General features: G+C 43.3%; 1 protein-coding gene across 9 annotated transcripts in view; it reads left to right on the top strand.

The window, feature by feature from the left end:
- LOC137431911 (protein ITPRID2) overlaps positions 1-19,370 on the top strand; it is a 227,741-nt gene that overhangs the window by 160,580 nt on the left and 47,791 nt on the right. For all 9 annotated transcript variants that reach the window (XR_010985368.2, XR_013624197.1, XR_010985367.2 and 6 more), the window contains one exon: positions 4,976-5,079. Coding sequence is in view for 3 of the 9 variants with exons in the window: in XM_068123744.2 (XP_067979845.2) it covers positions 4,976-5,079 (104 nt within the window). In the remaining 6 variants the exon portion in view is untranslated. The remainder of the gene's footprint in view (positions 1-4,975; positions 5,080-19,370) is intronic.

The following is a 19,370-nucleotide window of genomic DNA, read 5'->3' as shown; positions in this document are numbered from 1 at the left end:
GTGGTAGAGACTCAGAGTGAAATACCATTACCAGTGACCAGCAGCGCTATTAGCAGTAGTGAGGACAATGATGGTGGAGGTGAATCACCAATACCAGGCAGTTCAGGGGAGTTTGAATTTCATTCTCCTGAAATGGAACTGAATACACTGAATGAGTCTTTGGGATTGATTGGAGAATCACCTATTCCAAAAAAGCGACTTGCTGCAGATAAATATGTGAAATCCAAAACCAAGAAAATCGGTGACACTGGTTAGTGAACCTAAGTCAGGTTAGTGAACACTGTGTACTTGAACTCACTTATTGATTGTATAATACATTACAAATGCTGATTTTCGAACCTATATGCCATACGTACATGTACATTATTGCTCATATCTCAGAAACTATTGGAGTGCCCATCACAAAATTTATGTGGAAGCTTCTTGACATCATAAGGTACCTCTGGGATGAATTTGAGGAAATTTGAAGGATACATTTTTTGGGGATTCACAATTGAAGTTTATATTTTGTGATAACTTTTTTGTGGTTGGAGGTAGGAAAATGTTGCCCAGACAAATTCATAGGGCATGAAAATACCTTTAAAATGACACCAAAACCAGCTCTCTAGGTGTTATACTTTTAGAGATATGGCCATTTGAATTCGCGACGTCGCGCTAATTAGTCCAAAGTTCGTTAGTCTGTATCTCACTAATTAAAAGGCTGTTAGCAAAAATATTTGAGTTCTTGCCGTTTTTCATGGGTCCCAATTGGTTCCCAAAGTTTTACAAAAATCTGAGAGATGACGGCAGATTCTTTGATGATTTGACATGGAATGGCTGATATTCCAACAATACGTGATTCATAGACGTACATAATTAATGGACAGGATGCGAACATTAAAGATGCATAGACAGGATGCAATTCAAATAGTGCGGTATTAATAGACACATAATCACAGCTTGACGGCCGGATGGACGAACGGACAGTGTCCATACGGCTGCACGGACAGCGTTTTTCGGTTTTATATACATATATATAGACAGTGCATTCAGAAAGTATTCCGACCCCTTCACTTTTTTCACATGTTGTTATGTTGCAGCCTTATGCTGAAATCGTTTAAATTCATTTTTTCCCTCATCAATCTCCACTCGATACCCTATAATGACAAAGAGAAAACAGGATTTTAGAAAGTTTTGCAAATTTATTAAAAAGAAAAAACTGAAATATCACATTAATGTAAGTATTCAGACCCTGTGCGATGACACTTGAAATTTAGCTCAGGTGCCTCCCATTTCTCTTGATCATCTTTGAGATGTTTCTACACCTTGATTGGAGTCCACCTGTGGTAAATTCAATTGATTGGACATGATTTGGAAAGGCACACACCTGTCTATATAAGGTCTCACAGCTGACAATGCATATCAGAGCAAAAACCAAGCCATGAGGTCGAAGGAACTGCCTGCAGAGCTCAGAGACAGGATTCTGTCGAGGCACAGACCTGGGGAAGCCTACAAAAAGATTTATGCTGCATTGAAGGTTCCCAAGAGCACAGTGGCCTCCATAAGTCTTAAATGGAAGAAGTTTGGAACAACCAGGACTCTTCCTAGAGCTGGCCGCCCGGCCAAACTGAGCAATCGGGGGAGAAGGGCCTTGGTAAGAGAGGTGACCAAGAACCCGATGGTCCCTCTGGCTGAGCTCTAGAGATCCTGTGTGGAGATGGGAGAAACTTCCAGAAGGATAACCATCACCGCAACACTCCACCGATCTGGGCTTTATGGCAGAGTGACCAGACGGAAGCCTCTCCTCAGTGAAAGACACATGAAAGCCCGCTTGGAGTTTGCAAAAAAGCACCTAAAAGACTTTCAGACTGTGAGAAACAAGATTCTGTGGGCTTTCATGTCCTGGTTGTTCCAAACCTGGATTAGGGTTTATCCAGGTTGACATCGAATATGTTATATCCAACAAATACTAATGAGGGTTTATCCAGGTTGACATCTAATATGTCATATCAATATGGTATTTGTTGGATACGACATATTGGATGTCAACCTGGATAAACCCTAATTAGTATTTGTTGGATACAACATATTAGATGTCAACCTGGATAAACCCTATTTAGTATTTGTTGGATATAACATATTAGATGTCAACCTGGATAAACCCTAATTAGTATTTGTTGGATATGACATATTAGATGTCAACCTGGATAAACCCTAATTAGTATTTGTTGGATATAACATATTAGATGTCAACCTGGATAAACCCTAATTGGTATTTGTTGGATATGACATATTAGATTCAATCTGGATAAACCCTAATTAGTATTTGTTGGATGTGACATATTAGACGTCAACCTGGATAAACCCTAATTGGTATTTGTTGGATATGACATATTAGATGTCAACCTGGATAAACCCTAATTAGTGTTTGTTGGATACAACATATTAGATGTCAACCTGGATAAACCCTATTTAGTATTTGTTGGATATAACATATTAGATGTCAACCTGGATAAACCCTAATTAGTATTTGTTGGATACAACATATTAGATGTCAACCTGGATAAACCCTATTTAGTATTTGTTGGATATAACATATTAGATGTCAACCTGGATAAACCCTAATTAGAATTTGTTGGATATAACATATTAGATGTCAACCTGGATAAACCCTAATTAGTATTTGTTGGATATAACATATTAGATGTCAACCTGGATAAACCCTAATTGGTATTTGTTGGATATGACATATTAGATTCAATCTGGATAAACCCTAATTAGTATTTGTTGGATATGACATATTAGACGTCAACCTGGATAAACCCTCATTGGTATTTGTTGGATATGACATATTAGATGTCAACCTGGATAAACCCTAATTGGTATTTGTTGGATATGACATATTAGACGTCAACCTGGATAAACCCTAATTGGTATTTGTTGGATATGACATATTAGACGTCAACCTGGATAAACCCTAATTAGTATTTGTTGGATATGACATATTAGACGTCAACCTGGATAAACCCTAATTGGTATTTGTTGGATATGACATATTAGACGTCAACCTGGATAAACCCTAATTAGTATTTGTTGGATATAACATTTTAGACGTCAACCTGGATAAACCCTAATTAGTATTTTTTGGATATGACATATTAGATGTCAACCTGGATAAACCATAATTGGTATTTGTTGGATATGACATATTAGACGTCAACCTGGATAAACCCTAATTAGTATTTGTTGGATATAACATTTTAGACGTCAACCTGGATAAACCCTAATTGGTATTTGTTGGATATGACATATTAGACGTCAACCTGGATAAACCCTAATTGGTATTTGTTGGATATGACATATTAGACGTCAACCTGGATAAACCCTAATTAGTATTTTTTGGATATGACATATTAGATGTCAACCTGGATAAACCCTAATTAGTATTTGTTGGATACGACATATTAGATGTCAACCTGGATAAACCATAATTGGTATTTGTTGGATATGACATATTAGATTCAATCTGGATAAACCCTAATTAGTATTTGTTGGATATGACATATTAGACGTCAACCTGGATAAACCCTAATTGGTATTTGTTGGATATGACATATTATATTAAATCTGGATAAACCCTAATTAGTATTTGTTGGATATGACATATTAGACGTCAACCTGGATAAACCCTAATTGGTATTTGTTGGATATGACATATTATATTCAATCTGGATAAACCCTAATTGGTATTTGTTGGATATGACATATTATATTCAATCTGGATAAACCCTAATTGGTATTTGTTGGATATGACATATTATATTCAATCTGGATAAACCCTAATTGGTATTTGTTGGATATGACATATTATATTCAATCTGGATAAACCCTAATTAGTATTTGTTGGATATGACATATTAGACGTCAACCTGGATAAACCCTAATTGGTATTTGTTGGATATGACATATTATATTCAATCTGGATAAACCCTAATTGGTATTTGTTGGATATGACATATTATATTCAATCTGGATAAACCCTAATTGGTATTTGTTGGATATGACATATTATATTCAATCTGGATAAACCCTAATTGGTATTTGTTGGATATGACATATTATATTCAATCTGGATAAACCCTAATTGGTATTTGTTGGATATGACATATTAGATTCAATCTGGATAAACTCTGAGCCCCCCAGAGTGGAGAGCATTAGTCTGTCAACTTGTGGAGGAAAATCTTGTAGGTGTATTGGAGCTCGTGTGTGCCAAGGCATCCGACTTTGTAGGCCAACTTTGAAATGTGGCTTTGCCAAGAGAGATCATGGCTGAGAATGGGACCCAAGAGTTTGAGTGACTGATCCTGTTTGAGACGGTTGGGGAGAGAGAGAGAGACGGAGAGACGGACTCAGACTGATTTCTCAGCATTGAAAAACCTTGAGCTTTGTTATCTGAGTTCGTGAAGAGTCTGCGAGCTGTGAAGTCTGCGAGAATCCTGTACAAATAGCATATTCCTTCCCAAATGAAATCCAGTTGAATGATAGGCTTCGCCAACCAATTTGTGAAAATATTTGACCCAAATTTCCCACACGACGACCTCACAAGGTTTTTTTGTTTTTTTTTGTTTTTTTTTGTTTTTGTATACAAGATCGAGGCTCGTGAAAGAGCGAACATTTATCACACAGAAAGACAAACAGACACATGAAACAAATAACATCGGGAGCGGTAGACAAGATGGGGAGAGAGGGGGAAGGACACAAACACAACATTTGAGAGCAGGGACCGAGAGACATGGAGACATCGAGAGATCTGTGGGAGGAAGAGGGCTTTGGGGGGGAGGCATGTGAAGGGGGGGGGGGGGGGTTGTATTAATTGTGGCTTTGAAAGAAGAGCTGTTAGTAGAGTGATCCCATGTTAATGGTGTGTGTGCTCTTTATGCGTGAACTGTTCATTTATTGATTTGCTTGTTGTCATTTATATTTTGTTTTTTTCCAGCATTAAACTCGGATATGTTGCTGAGAGCCAACAGTGGTCAGTCGGACAGCAGTGGCTTTGTGGAAGACACAAACATTGACAATCATCCCATTGGCAACAATCTGGTATGTTAGGTTGTTCATTGTGATCATTGTATGGACCTCGATTGGTGTTCCAATGATTCTTTTCATGTTAAACTATTATGGAGCTCTTGATTGCACTTTTGTGTCAGCTTACTAAATATGACATAAAGTATTTATAAGTGCAACCCAAATAATTTCTAATACAGTGACCAACACGAATGTACACTCGTGTACACACAATGATGCGCACACAGAACTTTGGTGCAGTAGAAGGCCTTTCGGCCAATCGCATGCCTGCACTACACCAACCTCGGTATCGTGAGCAGTCCACACATAACCTACCGACCATCCACACAAGCCAATATCCACATACCCCTAACTTCATTGCATCCAGTTGCATATCCAAATCCCATTTACACCTAACCACTCCTCTGCTACCACTACCTTTCCTTGGATACCATTCCATGCATTAACCACTCTCTGACTAAAAGTAAAAGACCCCTACCTTAAAATTGTCTTGACTCTCATCTTCTTTACCCTCAAGTTACGGCCCCTGGTCCTAACACGGTACACTCTCCTGAAAAACTCCACTTTACCGATGTTGTTCACACACTTCATTATCTTAAACATCGATATCGGATTCACTTGCAATCGCCTCCTTTCTAATGTATGTAGTCCTGTCTCCTTCACCTGCTCCCTATAGCTTAGTCAAGCTCACCCTTCAATCATTCCAGCAGCTTATCTTTCCTCAGATGTGGTGACCAAAACTGAACACAATATTCCAGATGAGGCCTCACTAAATGCCAATACAGTGTTACCACTACCTCTTTTGATTTATCCCCCCCTATGGATGCAACCTAAAACCCTGTTTGTTTTACCTATAGCTGCCTGGCCCGACACTGTCTGCTTACCCCCCATATATATTGCCACCCCCAGATCGTTCTCCTGTGTGACACGCTCCAACATTGCCCCTTGCAGCAAGTAATTTCTATTTTTATTATTCCAAGCCATCCCCAGCACGTTACACTTCTTTATGCTAAACTGCATCTGCCAATCTTTTCCCTGATCTATTAAAGTATCTCGACTTTCCTGAATCTGATCACCACCCTCACTGTTATCTACCTTTCCTCCAAGCTTTGTGATTTGTACAAATTTGGAAAACCTCTTCACCCCACTATCCAAATCGTTGATGTAAGTTATGAATAATAATAATGCTATCAGTACTGATCCCTGAGGTAACCCACTACTTTCATATTCCCACTCGCAGCCATTCTTTGCTTCCAATCTCGAAACCAGTTTGCAACCCCAGGAAGTGATGTGATGGTACTTCCCCCAAGCTTTGTCTTGCCTAACAGTCGTGTGTTAGTGTGTGCTCCACAGCGTCTTGGATCCTATCAAAAAAAGATCCAATAAAAAAAAATATTAAAATACTGCGTATTATATTGTTGTGCGACTCCCGGTTAACATCAGGTCGCGGATAGGCCTAAACAGTTTATTCGGAGGCAAAAACCAATACGGATTTTCCCATGGTCGCACGGGAGGAAGAAGGAAAATGGAAGCTGCGTAAGCGCATACCTTTGGATGGCGACGGCAGCTGCAGGGAAATTAATTCAACCGGGCACAGGTTTAACAGGGAATCGAAAATAATACAAGGGTTTATTAAAGTAAAAAGGCAAGGACAGGAAAAGCACGCGCCGATAATAAAATGTCCTAATCGGGACGTCCCCACACACACAGACCTCAAATACAAACGAGGGACAAGAATCGCCAAAAGAAAAACGTTCGCTATGTTTGGGGGAAATGGGTAATGTAGTGTGCAGTCTTATCTGGTCTTGTCGTCTTGCAGTGTAACACGGCCCCGCTCGGCCCCGCTCGCGCGCCACCGCACCAGGCCCCACTCCAAGCCTTCCGCCGCTCACGAGGTCCGTGCAACAAGCTCCAAAGCACCGAGCACCGCTCCAAGCACCACGAGGTCCCACAGCAGGAAAAGGACCGCGCGTCCAACGCAGGCTAGCGGCTCCAAGCGAGGTCGATCTTTCCACACGATTGGCCTGCCACGTCCCAGTCATCTCTTCCGAAGCAAACGTGCAAGAAGCTAGCGAACTCCACTCGGGCTATATCTCAACTCAACTCGGGCTGCGCAAGACGAAGCGCCGGATGTCCAAAAGGGCTAGCGGCGCAAACAAGGGCACGAACCGCAAGAGACTCTCCAGACCAACTCGCTCTCTCAAAATGACGTTCGGCGCTCTCTTAAATAACCTTGGCGGTGGTGACGTCAGCCCTGGTGCGCTACCAACCAGGGACTTCCACCGACTCGTTGGCTGGAGGTTCACGCCTACCGCGCTGCCCACACTCGTTCCCTGGTCCGTGGTCATAGCGCGTGGCACTCAATTTGGCTAGCCCTGTCGGAGGTGTAATTGGCGGTGGCCATCATCGGCGGTGCCCCGGCCTGGTTTCTTTGCCTGTTCCTTCCGAAGTCACTGTCAGGGAAGGGAGTCATTTAATGTTGCACGAAGGAGATCCTAACTAAGTGTCTAAATAGTTGCGGTGCCAAAAGGGACAAAGGTTTGACTACCAGGTGTGGACACACAGGGGCGCTACTCTTTAATCCCTATGCTACTTATCACTCGAACATCCTGGTATGCTCACAGGTATACTCTTAACCGACAAAACGCCTACACATGAAACTTATTACAGGTCAGATTCCTTACCGCGGCAGACGAAGCACGTTTCCTACACAGATCTATCTGGCTCTCCATATCACTACCCCCACCCGACATAACATTCAATATTGTAGCGCCAAAGGTGGGCACTGTTAATCAAAAAGTTAACGTCGTTAACCATTAATCAGTCAACCAAAAAGTTAACTTCAATAATCGGTTAATTCGTTTAAAATGTAACGAAAGTTATCGATAAACCGTTAACGTTAATTTTTACTAGAAAATAACCAAGAAAATCTGTTTTTTGCTCTAAAACCACCTAAAAAAGTGCCAAAACTATAAAATAAGCCTTTTTGGGTCTTTTTAAGGGCTTTAGAACATGGGCCGGCCTAACATGTTGGGGGGCCCGATTTAAAAAGAATTTGAGGGGCCCACATACCACACTATAGCACAGCACAGTACAGAACAGCACATTACAGCACACCATAGCATAGCACAGTACAGAACAGCACATTACAGCACAGTACAGTACAGCACACTATAGCACAGCACAGTACAGCACACCACAGCACACCACAGCACACCACAGCACAGTACAGAGGCGCGTTCATTACCATTCAGATTGATATCGCTCGCCAAGCCGATCGTTCCGAATCAAACTGTAATGTATGTTTGAAGTGCCTGCACCTGCAATTGAGAAGCAACTACATGGTTGTTGTTGTTGTTGTTTGTTGGTTGTCCCGAGGGACCCAGAAAAATAAACGGAGTTCCGGCGCGGACCGGAGACGCTGCCCGTGCTTCGATCCCTCCCACAAGCCGATCCCTCCCACAAGCCGATCCCTCCCACAAGCCAATCCCTCCCACAAGCCGGGTAGACCACGAAATTTTTGGGTTGGTGGACTTGAGTTAACGGAAGTTAAATGTAACGGAAGTTAGTCCGATAACGATTTTCGAAGTTAACTTAAAAGTTAAATCGTTAACGAAAAGGTTAACTTCGTTAATTAACGATTAACGGATTAACGGTTTGGTGCCCAGCTTTGTGTAGCGCCACTTGGTGTTTGCAAGCAGAGTGAATGGGATTTAGGTTGTGAGGAGGGGAAATTGGTGATTGGAAAGCATTGTTGTCATCGACATTGAAAAAGTTTTGTCTTCCTGTCTGTACAGGAAGACTGTCCCATATGACTGTCCCATATGATGAAACAATGATTGCATATCCAATAGGATATGACATATTAGATGTCAACCTGGATAAACCCTAATTGGCATTTGTTGGATATGACATATCAGATGTCAACCTGGAAAAACCCTCATTGGTATTTGTTGGATATGACATGTTAGATGTCCACCTGGATAAGTCCTTATTAGTATTTGTTGGATATGACATGTTAGATGTCAACCTGGATAAACCTTAATTCGTATTTATTGGATATGACGTATTAGACGTCAACCTGGATACACCATAATTTATATTTGTTAGATACGACATATTCGATGTCAATCTGGATAAACCCTCATTGGTATTTGTTGGATATAACATATTAGATGTCAACCTGGATAAACCCTAATTGGTATTTGTTGGATTTGACATATTAGATGTTAACCTGGATAAACCCTCATTGGTATTTGTTGGATTTGACATATTAGATGTCAATCTGGATAAACTCTAATTGGTATTTGTTGGATATGACATATTAGATGTCAACCTGGATAAACCCTCATTGGTATTTGTTGGATATGACATATTAGATGTCAACCTGGATAAACCCTAATTGGTATTTGTTGGATATGACATATTAGATGTCAACCTGGATAAACCCTCATTGGTATTTGTTGGATATGACATATTAGATGTCAACCTGGATAAACCCTCATTGGTATTTGTTGGATATGACATATTAGACGTCAACCTGGATAAACCCTAATTGGTATTTGTTGGATATGACATATTAGATGTCAACCTGGATAAACCCTCATTGGTATTTGTTGGATATGACATTAGATGTCAATCTGGATAAACTCTAATTGGTATTTGTTGGATATGACATATTGGACGTCAATCTGGATAAACCCTCATTGGTATTTGTTGGATATGACATATTGGACGTCAATCTGGATGAACCCAAATTGTTATTTGTTGGATATGACATATTCGATGTCAATCTGGATAAACCCTAATTGGTATTTGTTGGATATGACATATTAGATGTCAATCTGGATAAACCCTAATTGTTATTTGTTGGATATGACATATGTTACGGGGTCCTCACCGATCTCCTGGTCTCAGTAAACCTCCGAACCCCGATAGGAACCCCAGCAGAAAAATATATTACCGTGTTGAAAATCAATCGTGAAACCACACCAATGATTATAAATGAACAAACATGTATTATAAATCACACCCAGGTAATACGGTACAGTAAATGGCCATTCAGAGTGCACTCCATATATATCTTATATAAAGTCACGTGACTCACGGCTCAGCCAACAAATGAACGGACACTCCTCAATGTCTCCATGACTTTTCCCAAGGCGAATGGGATTCGCCTCAGCGGTCGATGGAACGAAATCCGGTCGAAGCCCGAATCCCGCTCTCCAGTCGATATCCGAAGCGTTTACAGTGGGCAAGGGTGCTCTTCCCGCCAAACTGTACAACGGCGTCCTCCAGAGGTGCAGCTTCACCGCTCCCTCAGCAAGCCGCAATGTAATTGGAGATGAAGCGGTCGCACCCCCTCATGCCCGACAGACCGTAGAATGTTGGGGATGACGATGACACGAAGCAAACGTTCACCGGTGTCCGAAGCACGGGGTTCAAAAATGGCTGACGGCTCTGGCTTGAACCGATGTGACGAGGCAAGGATTCGTCGGAATCTCAGCGCCCCAAATCTGTCTACGCAGATTTCTCCACTCCAGCAAATATTCTTATCGCCGGATGTCCCTTCCAGGAACTCAAAATCCCCTCGCGGCTGTCGGTAAACCTGGCTCGTTACGGAGCGCTGACGTCACCGTCTTCTCCGACTTTTTGCGCACTGCTTCTCCCTCTTCACCTCATTGTCTTCTCCCTCGGTTTCCTGTTTCACTTACAGTTATCCTTTTTAACTTTTGATAACCGTTCGTGAATAATAAACCTTGTGAAACTAATAATAATACATAATATCAGAAACATGTCCAGTGGGTGAAAACCACAAGAACGGAAGTCACGAACCCATAACACATATTAAATGTCAACCTGGATAAACCATAATTGGTATTTGTTGGATATGACATATTAAATGTCAACCTCGATAAACCCGAATTGGTATTTGTTGGATATGACATATTAAATGTCATCCTGGATAAACCCTAATTGGTATTTGTTGGATATGACATATTAGATGTCAACCTGGATAAACCCTAATTGGTATTTGCTGGATATGACATATTAAATGTCAATTTGGATAAACCCTAATTGGTATTTGTTGGATATCCCGGTGTGTAACCTGGTTTAGAATCGGTACACCGTATCCCTGCGTGTCGTAAGAGGTGACTAAAGGGGTTGGCGTCAGGAAGGGCATCCGGCCAGAAAAACATTGCCTCAAAAAGAGAACCATGACAATTGCAACTACATATGGGCAGGGTACAGCCCGAAGTACCCCGTGGGGGACCCCACTCCCTCTCGTCAAAACTCAAGGTGGGGAACCCGATCGAAGCAAGGGTGGAAATCACTCCATTTATGATGACGAAACGTCTGATGCCCGAAGTGGAGATCGGTTTCTGAGGTTTGGGACATGGAATGTAGGGACAATGACAGAGATCAGGAGAAGTGGTGGAAGTATTGGTCAGAAGAAGAGTGGACATATGTTGTGTGCAAGAGACGAGATGGAAGGGAAGTGGTGTGAGAATGGTGAAGGGTAGGCAGGGACAGAAATACAAGTTTGTGTGGCAAGGGTGCCCGGAGGGCGTGCATGGCATTGGTGTCCTGTTTTCTGAGGAGTTTGTAGACTGTGTGGTGAGTGTGACTAGAGTGAGTGATACGTTGATGATGATTGGAAAGCTCTTGGTGAACGTCATCTCGGGATATGCTCCGCAGGTTGGTCGGAGCGATGAAGAGAAGGACAAGTTCTGGTATGCAATAGAGAAGCTGATGGAAAATGTGAAAGATGAGGAAGTTGTTGTGGTCGGAGGAGACCTAAATGGACATGTGGGAAGGAATATGGACGGTTTTGAGGGAGTTCATGGGGGTTATGGATATGGTGTGAGAAATGGAGAAGGTGAAAGGATTTTGGAGTTTGCTGATGGAGCTGATTTGTTGATTTGTAATACTCAGTTCCAGAAAGAGGATAATAAGCTTGTTACATACACGTCAGGTGGGTCGACGACAACCGTTGACTACCTGATGGTGCGTAGGCGAGATAGGGGGCACCTCTGGGACACAAAGGTGATCCCGGGGGAGGAGGCTGTTTCACAGCACCACTTGGTTGTCTGCGACATAAGGGTGAAAGGTGCGAGAAGAGCTCGGCGGGTGAAGTACGAACCGAGAATGAAGGTGTGGAGGTTGAAAGAGGTGACAGTAAGGGAGGCATTAAAAGAGAGGCTGAGTAGGGTAGAGGATGATGTGGTTGAGCTTGAAAGTGGTTGGATGTCAATGAAAGATCGTCTGTTGGGAGCTGTTGGTGAGGTATGTGGATGGACAAAAGGACCACCGAGGCACTCGGAAACATGGTGGTGGGATGATGAAGTTGAGAAGAGGAAGAGGTTCAAGGAGTGGCAGAAGGCGAAGGGTACGGGGGCAGAAAAAGCAGAGCATGAAAGTTATAAGGCAGCCAAGAAGGCTGCAAAGAAAGAGGAAGCAAAGGCGCAGGAGGCATGTAGGAAAATGTTCGGAGAACGCTTGGATTCGGAAGAGGGTCAGAGAGCGGTATTCAGGATCGCAAAGCAGATAGCGAAAGAGAGGTGTGATGTGATGGGGGTGAGTTGCTTGAAGGATGAAGTGGGACAAATCGTCGTGGACCCAGATGGAGTTAAAGGAAGATGGAAGAGATATATGGAAATGCTGTTGAATGCAGAGAATGAATGGGATGGCAACATAGAGAGTAACCCGGTTTTAGGACCGGCAGAGAAGATAACTGAGAAGGAAGTTGAGGAAGCGATAAAAGCAATGAAGAGTAGAAAAGCGGGAGGGCCGACGGGAGTTGTGGGAGATATGTTGAAGGCAGCAGGAAGTTGGGGTGTGAAGAGGATGACAGATCTGTAATCTGGTGGTGAAAGAAGGCCGCATTCCAGTGGATTGGGAACTGAGTATCCTCGTCCCTCTATACAAGGGGAAAGGTGACCCTCTGGACTGTCGCTTGCATCGAGCAATAAAGTTATTGGAGCATGGAATGAAGGTATTGGAAGAAATGCAGTTTGGATTAACAGGCCTGCGGATTTCATGGAAACGATCGTTTCCAGTTGCGTGTCGGTAACGTGATAGCAAAAACACGGAACCGAAAGTACGTTTCCCATCGCAGAAAGGCAGTGTAAGGCAAAACGATGTGGTATTTACCTTCACGTGTGATTTGCAGCTAACTATTTTAGAAGTTGAGTTTTATTTCCAACAAAATTAGGCCGGCAAAGCAGATAGCATGTAGTTTCCCACATTCAGGTTCGGGATATGACTTCCACTTTGACGGACATGCGCATCGGTCTAAATCACAGACTTCCTTTTAAAAATGGCATCCGTTGCTAAGTGAAAAAACCCCGAAAATGTCGCCTTAAAAACATTACGAAAATGGTCATTCAGTGACGATTTTGAAGCGGAATGCGATGGGGAAGGCTTGGTCACATTGCTTCGCTGCAAAGTATGTGCTACTCATTACACAGACATACGGAAGGAGGCATCGCGCCGGGGCATAAGCGGTCCACCACTGACGGCGATTGTAAACTACGTGAACGGCGTGACCTATGTTCACAAGGTAAAGGGAGACACTGACAACCGAACCTACTGCAGTACATTTATTCCAATCCAGAATTTATTTCACAAATACTTAGGACTATATCAGTACTGGGTAGGCCTATATTACTTTGCTAAATGCAAATAATTTCAATATTAAAACATAAAGATCGACAACAGTTCACAACAACAATAGTCCACAAATAATAAATAAATACAATATCATTGCCATTTTAAAAATGAACGAAAATTTAATAATATTAGTTTATTAATTATTTTAAAACAGGATAAGCCCATCAAATTGACAGAATTTGCTCTTCTCTGATAATAAACATCAACCTCAATAATGAACATGCGTTAATTACATTGCATACATGTAAATCACAGCCTCCAAAATCACACTTCCAACAGCTCTCCCTACCTCTTCCTCCTCTTCCACATCTTACCCTACCCCTCCCCCCCCCTGTTCTGTATCCGATGCTCCCCCTTCCTCTTCATTAACGGTATGGACCTCAAACATCCGGGGCCTTCGTTCAAACTTAACTGATCTCTCCATACAGGTTGCTTCTGACAAACCAGACGTGATCTGCTTAACAGAAACTTTCCTCCTTCATGATGTCTCTGATTCCTTAGTATCTCTCCCGGGTTACTCCCTCCTCCGGTATGATAGACCTGAGCCTCGTCCTGGAGGTGGGGTTGCTATCTTTATCAAAAACTCTCTTTCTCACTCGCCATGCACTGCCCTCTCTCCACCTCACCCCCAGGAATACCTCTGGCTACGGCCTCCCCTTCGTTCCCACCTCTTGTTCATATGTGTGTTGTACCGTCCACCAAACAGTGATGACTCAATCTACATCTCGCTGTCTGATAAATATGGACCAACTTCTATCTACTCATCCAAACGCTCTCTTCCTCATATGTGGTGATTTCAATTGTCACCATGCCAGTTGGCTAGGTGTGGGTACCTCTCTCACCAGCCATGGCTCCTCAGCAACGGACTTCTGCGACTCACTGGGACTGACACAATCTGTCAATTTACCGACCCGTATCTCAGTCAACGGAGCATCTTCTCTTCTGGACTTGGTTATGACTAACTTCCCTGAAAATGTCTGCTGCTCTTCTTCTGCTCCAATCGGCTCATCTGATCATGTGCTTGTTAAAGTGGACATCTCTCTGACCATTCTCAGGGAGCCTCCTCAGCGTCGACGAGTCTGGCATTTCACTCAGGCCAACTGGCACGGTCTTCAAGCAGCCATCAATCATCTGGACTGGTCTCCCATCTCTACCGCCTCTGACATCAACTCATCCTGGGAATTCTTCCAAAGTAAATTGCTCTCTCTCATGCACAGATTTAAACCATCTCGTCTTCAGTTGTCATACCCTTCCTCCCGTCCATGGTACATGGAATCTTGTGGTGAGGCTGTTGCCCAGAAACAAATTGCCTTCGTCTCCTCGAAAGCGAATCCAACGGAAGGAAATCTCATTTCCTTTCACAAAGCCCGAAACAAGTGTGTCTCCACCCTCAGGAGAGCCAGGAAACATTATCTCTCCGTTCTCAAGACCGAACTCTCCTATCTGTCTCCCTCTTCCAAATCTTGGTGGCATCTGGTCAAATCTGTTTCTGGTGTTTGTTCCCCCTCCATCCCCTCCCTCACCTCAAATGACCACAGCTGACTCCACATGTGAAAAAGCTGAATGCCTCAACTCTGTGTTTGCCTCTAAATCTTGTGTCCCAAACCCATCCCTCTCTGTACCCACCATACCCAGTCGTACCCAGCTGCTCCTGGACTCAGTGTCCTTTCCTCCTGACAAGGTGGAAAAGTTTCTGTCAACCCTCGACTCTGATTCTGCAACTGGACCTGACGGCATCAGCCCACGGGTCCTAAAATCCTGTTCTTCTGCTCTTTCACTCCCTCTCCCTGTTCTCTTCACCCTCTCTTTTGCTCAAGGTCATCTGCCATCTGCTTGGAAATCAGCCAACATCACCGCTTTGCAGAAAAAGGTGCAAAACAGATCCTAGCAACTACAGACCAATCAGCCTTCTCCCAATTATCAGCAAAGTCATGGAATCCATCATTGCTTCAGATATGAAATCTTTCCTCTTCTCCAATGGCTTGATCTCTGATCATCAATTTGGTTTCAGACCTGGTCACTCTGCTCTGGACATGCTGCTTCTGCTGTCTCAACAATGGATGGAGGTCCTCAATGCCAAACAGGAAATTAGAGCTGTCTCCCTTGACATGTCATGTGCCTTCGATACCGTCTGGCACCCCGCTATGCTCACCAAACTCTCCTCCTTTGGTATCCATGGAAATCTCCACGCATGGCTGGCGGACTTCCTCTCTAGTCGTAGTCAACATGTGGCCCTGAATGTGTTTCTCTCATCTCCTCTTCCTGTTCAGGCTGGAGTTCCCCAAGGCAGTGTTCTGGGCTCTGTGCTTTTTCTGGTCTTCGTCAATGATCTCTCCGACTCTCTTGAAAATCCTCTCTATTTCTTTGCTGATGACTCCACTCTCTGCCGCTCCATTCCTCATCCCTCAGATCGGCAGTCTGCAGCCTTCTCGCTCTCTGCAAACCTGGACAAAATCATAGACTGGGCAAACAAGTGGAACATGTCTTTCAATCTTGACAAATCTCACACTCTTACGATGTCTCTCCGAAAAGACCGACTGGACAACCCTCCCATCCACTTTCTGAATAATCCTCTCCAAGAAGGTCTGTCACTCAAGCTTTTGGGTCTCACTATCTGCCATGATCTTTCCTGGGAAAACCACATTTCAAATCTGGCCTCCAAAGCCAGTCGCCGACTGGGCATCCTCCGTCGTGCGAAGTCCTTCCTTGGCACACCTGAGCTCTTCACCACATATAAGGCTTTCATCCGCAGCTTAATGGAATACTGTTCCCCCCTCTGGGCTGGTGCTCCTGCCTCACACCTAGCTCGTCTTCACGCTGTTGAAACCAAAGCGCTCAGAATCATTGGAATCTCCCGCGATGAAGCTACCTCCGAGGGCCTTTCACTTACTCACCGCAGGCAGGTTGGTGGTCTTTCTGTCTTCTACCGACTCCTCTCCGGCCTTGCTCCTCCAGCTCTCTCTGGGCTCTGTCCCCCAAATATTCCTGCAGGTTGCACAAGATCTGCCTGCAACTGTCTTATGGTTAAACTGCCAAAATCAAGACTCTCTGCTCACCTTCACTCATTCATTCCTCTTTTCTCCCGCCGCTGGAACAAACTCCGTCACTCTCTTCAATCCCACTCCTCCATCCAGCCTTGCAGTCCTTTTAAACAGCTGTTCACCACCATCTCTTATCTTCCCCCATCCAAAACCTTGATCTTTTCTACCCCCGCTAATGTTACCCAAAATCCACTTTTTTGAAATACCAACTTCTTTCCTGGAAGTCCTTGGTGTACTGTGTTTATACTTCTTCAACACCCCCCCCCCCCCTCCCCACGCCGCCTTCCCCCAATCCCTCTCCCTCCCACACATTCCCGATGTCCCTGCTCTCAAATGTTGTGTTCAAGTGCTTCCCCTTCTCTCCCCATCTTGTCTACCGCTCCCCTTTTTATATACTTTGTTTGTTTGTCTCTTTGATTTCTTTTTGTGATAAATGTTATCTCTTTCACGAGCCTCGATTCTGTATACAAAAAAAAAAAAAAATGACAGGATTTATTATTGGAGACTACATTTTAAAATTTGTATTACAAATGTTTTGCTTTACAAATTCTAAAGGAAAAAAATCGTTTCCCATTAGGTTTGGGCACGGAACCGGAATTCTGTTTCCCATCGGTTCCCATAAACTTAAATCACGGAACGGAAAAATGGTTACCGATGAGATCTGAAATCCCCAGGCCTGATTTATGCCAGGAAGAGGAACGACAGACGCACTTTTTATTGTGAGGCAGTTGCAGGAGAAGTACATGGAGAAGAGGAAGAAGTTGTTTCTTGGGTTTGTTGATCTGGAGAAAGCATTCGATAGGGTTCCACGCGAAGTAGTGATATGGGCATTGAGGAAGTTAGGAGTGGAGGAATGGTTGATCAGAGTAGTGATGGCAATGTACAAAAGAGCGCGCACGGCTGTAAGGACGAAGGACGGGAACAGTGGTGAGTTTGAGGTGAAGGTGGGAGTGCATCAGGGGTCGGTACTAAGTCCACTACTATTTGTAGCTGTGATGGAGATGCTGGCTCAGAACGTAAAGGAGGGTTTACCGTGGGAGTTGTTGTATGCAGATGATCTGGTGTTGATTGCGGAAAGTATGGATGGACTGAAGGAAAAGATGAACAAGTGGAAGGAATGTATGGAGAGAAAAGGTCTGAAGGTGAATATCGGAAAGACGAAGGTAATGGCATGTGGTAAAGCATGTGGTGAGGTGGAAAGAAATAGGAAGTGGCTATGTGCTGTGTGCAGGAAGGGTGTCGGAGTGAACTCCATTCAATGTACAATGTGCGCTGAGTGGGTTCATCAAAAATGTAGTGGTCTGAGAGGGTCATTAACCAGTGTGGCAGCTACATTCAAATGTAACGTGTGCACAGAGGGAGCTGCAGATGGAGGAAATGTTGAGGTGGATCTTGGAGACGGCGTGAAGCTGGAAGGTGTGAAAACATTTTGCTACCTCGTCGGCATGCTGAATGGAGAAGGTGGATCAGACTCGGAAACGGTTGCTAGAGTGAGATGTGCATGGAAGAAGTTTTGGGAACTGAGTGGCGTGCTGATGAGGAGGGGAGTGTCGTTGAAGCTGAAGGGAAAGGTGTATGCTGCATGTGTGAGAGGTTTTATGATTTATGGAGCGAGACATGGGTAATGAACGTAGAGCAGCAACGAAGGCTGGAAAGGGTGGAAATGTGAATGGTTCAGTGGATGTGTGGAGTATCGTTGAGAGAGAGGAAGACAAATGATGAATTGCGAAAGATGATGGGAATAGAGCCTGTGATTGATGCTGTGAAGAGAAACAGGTTGAGATGGTTTGGTCATGTGTTGAGGAAGGATGAATGTGACTGGTTGAGAAGAGTGATGGAAATGAATGTAGAAGGAAGTAGAGGATGGGCAAGACCGAGAAAGACTTGGCGAAAGATGGTGGAAGAAGAAATGCAGGCAAGGGGGTTAACAAGGGGAGATGCAGAAAATAGGGCAAAATGGAGAAGATTGTCATGGTGACTGCAAGGCTAACCCCCGCTCTAGCAGGGAAAATGGCCTTAAAATGCATGTTGTTGTTGTTGTTGTTGGTATTTGTTGGATATGACATATTAGATGTCAATCTGGATAAACCCTAATTGGTATTTGCTGGATATGACATATTAGACATCAACCTGGATAAACCCTAATTGGTATTTGTTGGATATGACATATTGGACATCAATCTGGATAAACCCAAATTGTTATTTTTTGGATATGATATTAGACGTCAACCTGGATAAACCCTAATTGGTATTTGTTGGATATGACATATTGGATGTCAACCTGGATAAACCCGAATTGGTATTTGTTGATATGACATATTGGATGTCAACCTGGATAAACCCTAATTAGTATTTGTTGGATATGACATGTTAGACGTCAACCTGGATAAACCCTAATTGGCATTTGTTGGATATGACATATTAAATGTCAACCTGGATAAACCCTAATTGGTATTTGTTGGATATGACATATTAGACGTCAACCTGGATAAACCCTAATTGGTATTTCTTGGATTTGACATATTAGACGTCAATCTGGATAAACCCTAATTGGTATTTGTTGGATATGACATATTAGACATCAACCTGGAT

This window comes from Myxine glutinosa, chromosome 7, assembly GCF_964187855.1.
Source record: "Myxine glutinosa chromosome 7, kmMyxGlut1.1, whole genome shotgun sequence".
NCBI lineage: Eukaryota > Metazoa > Chordata > Myxini > Myxiniformes > Myxinidae > Myxine > Myxine glutinosa.
This window is presented reverse-complemented; position numbering and strand designations above follow the sequence as displayed.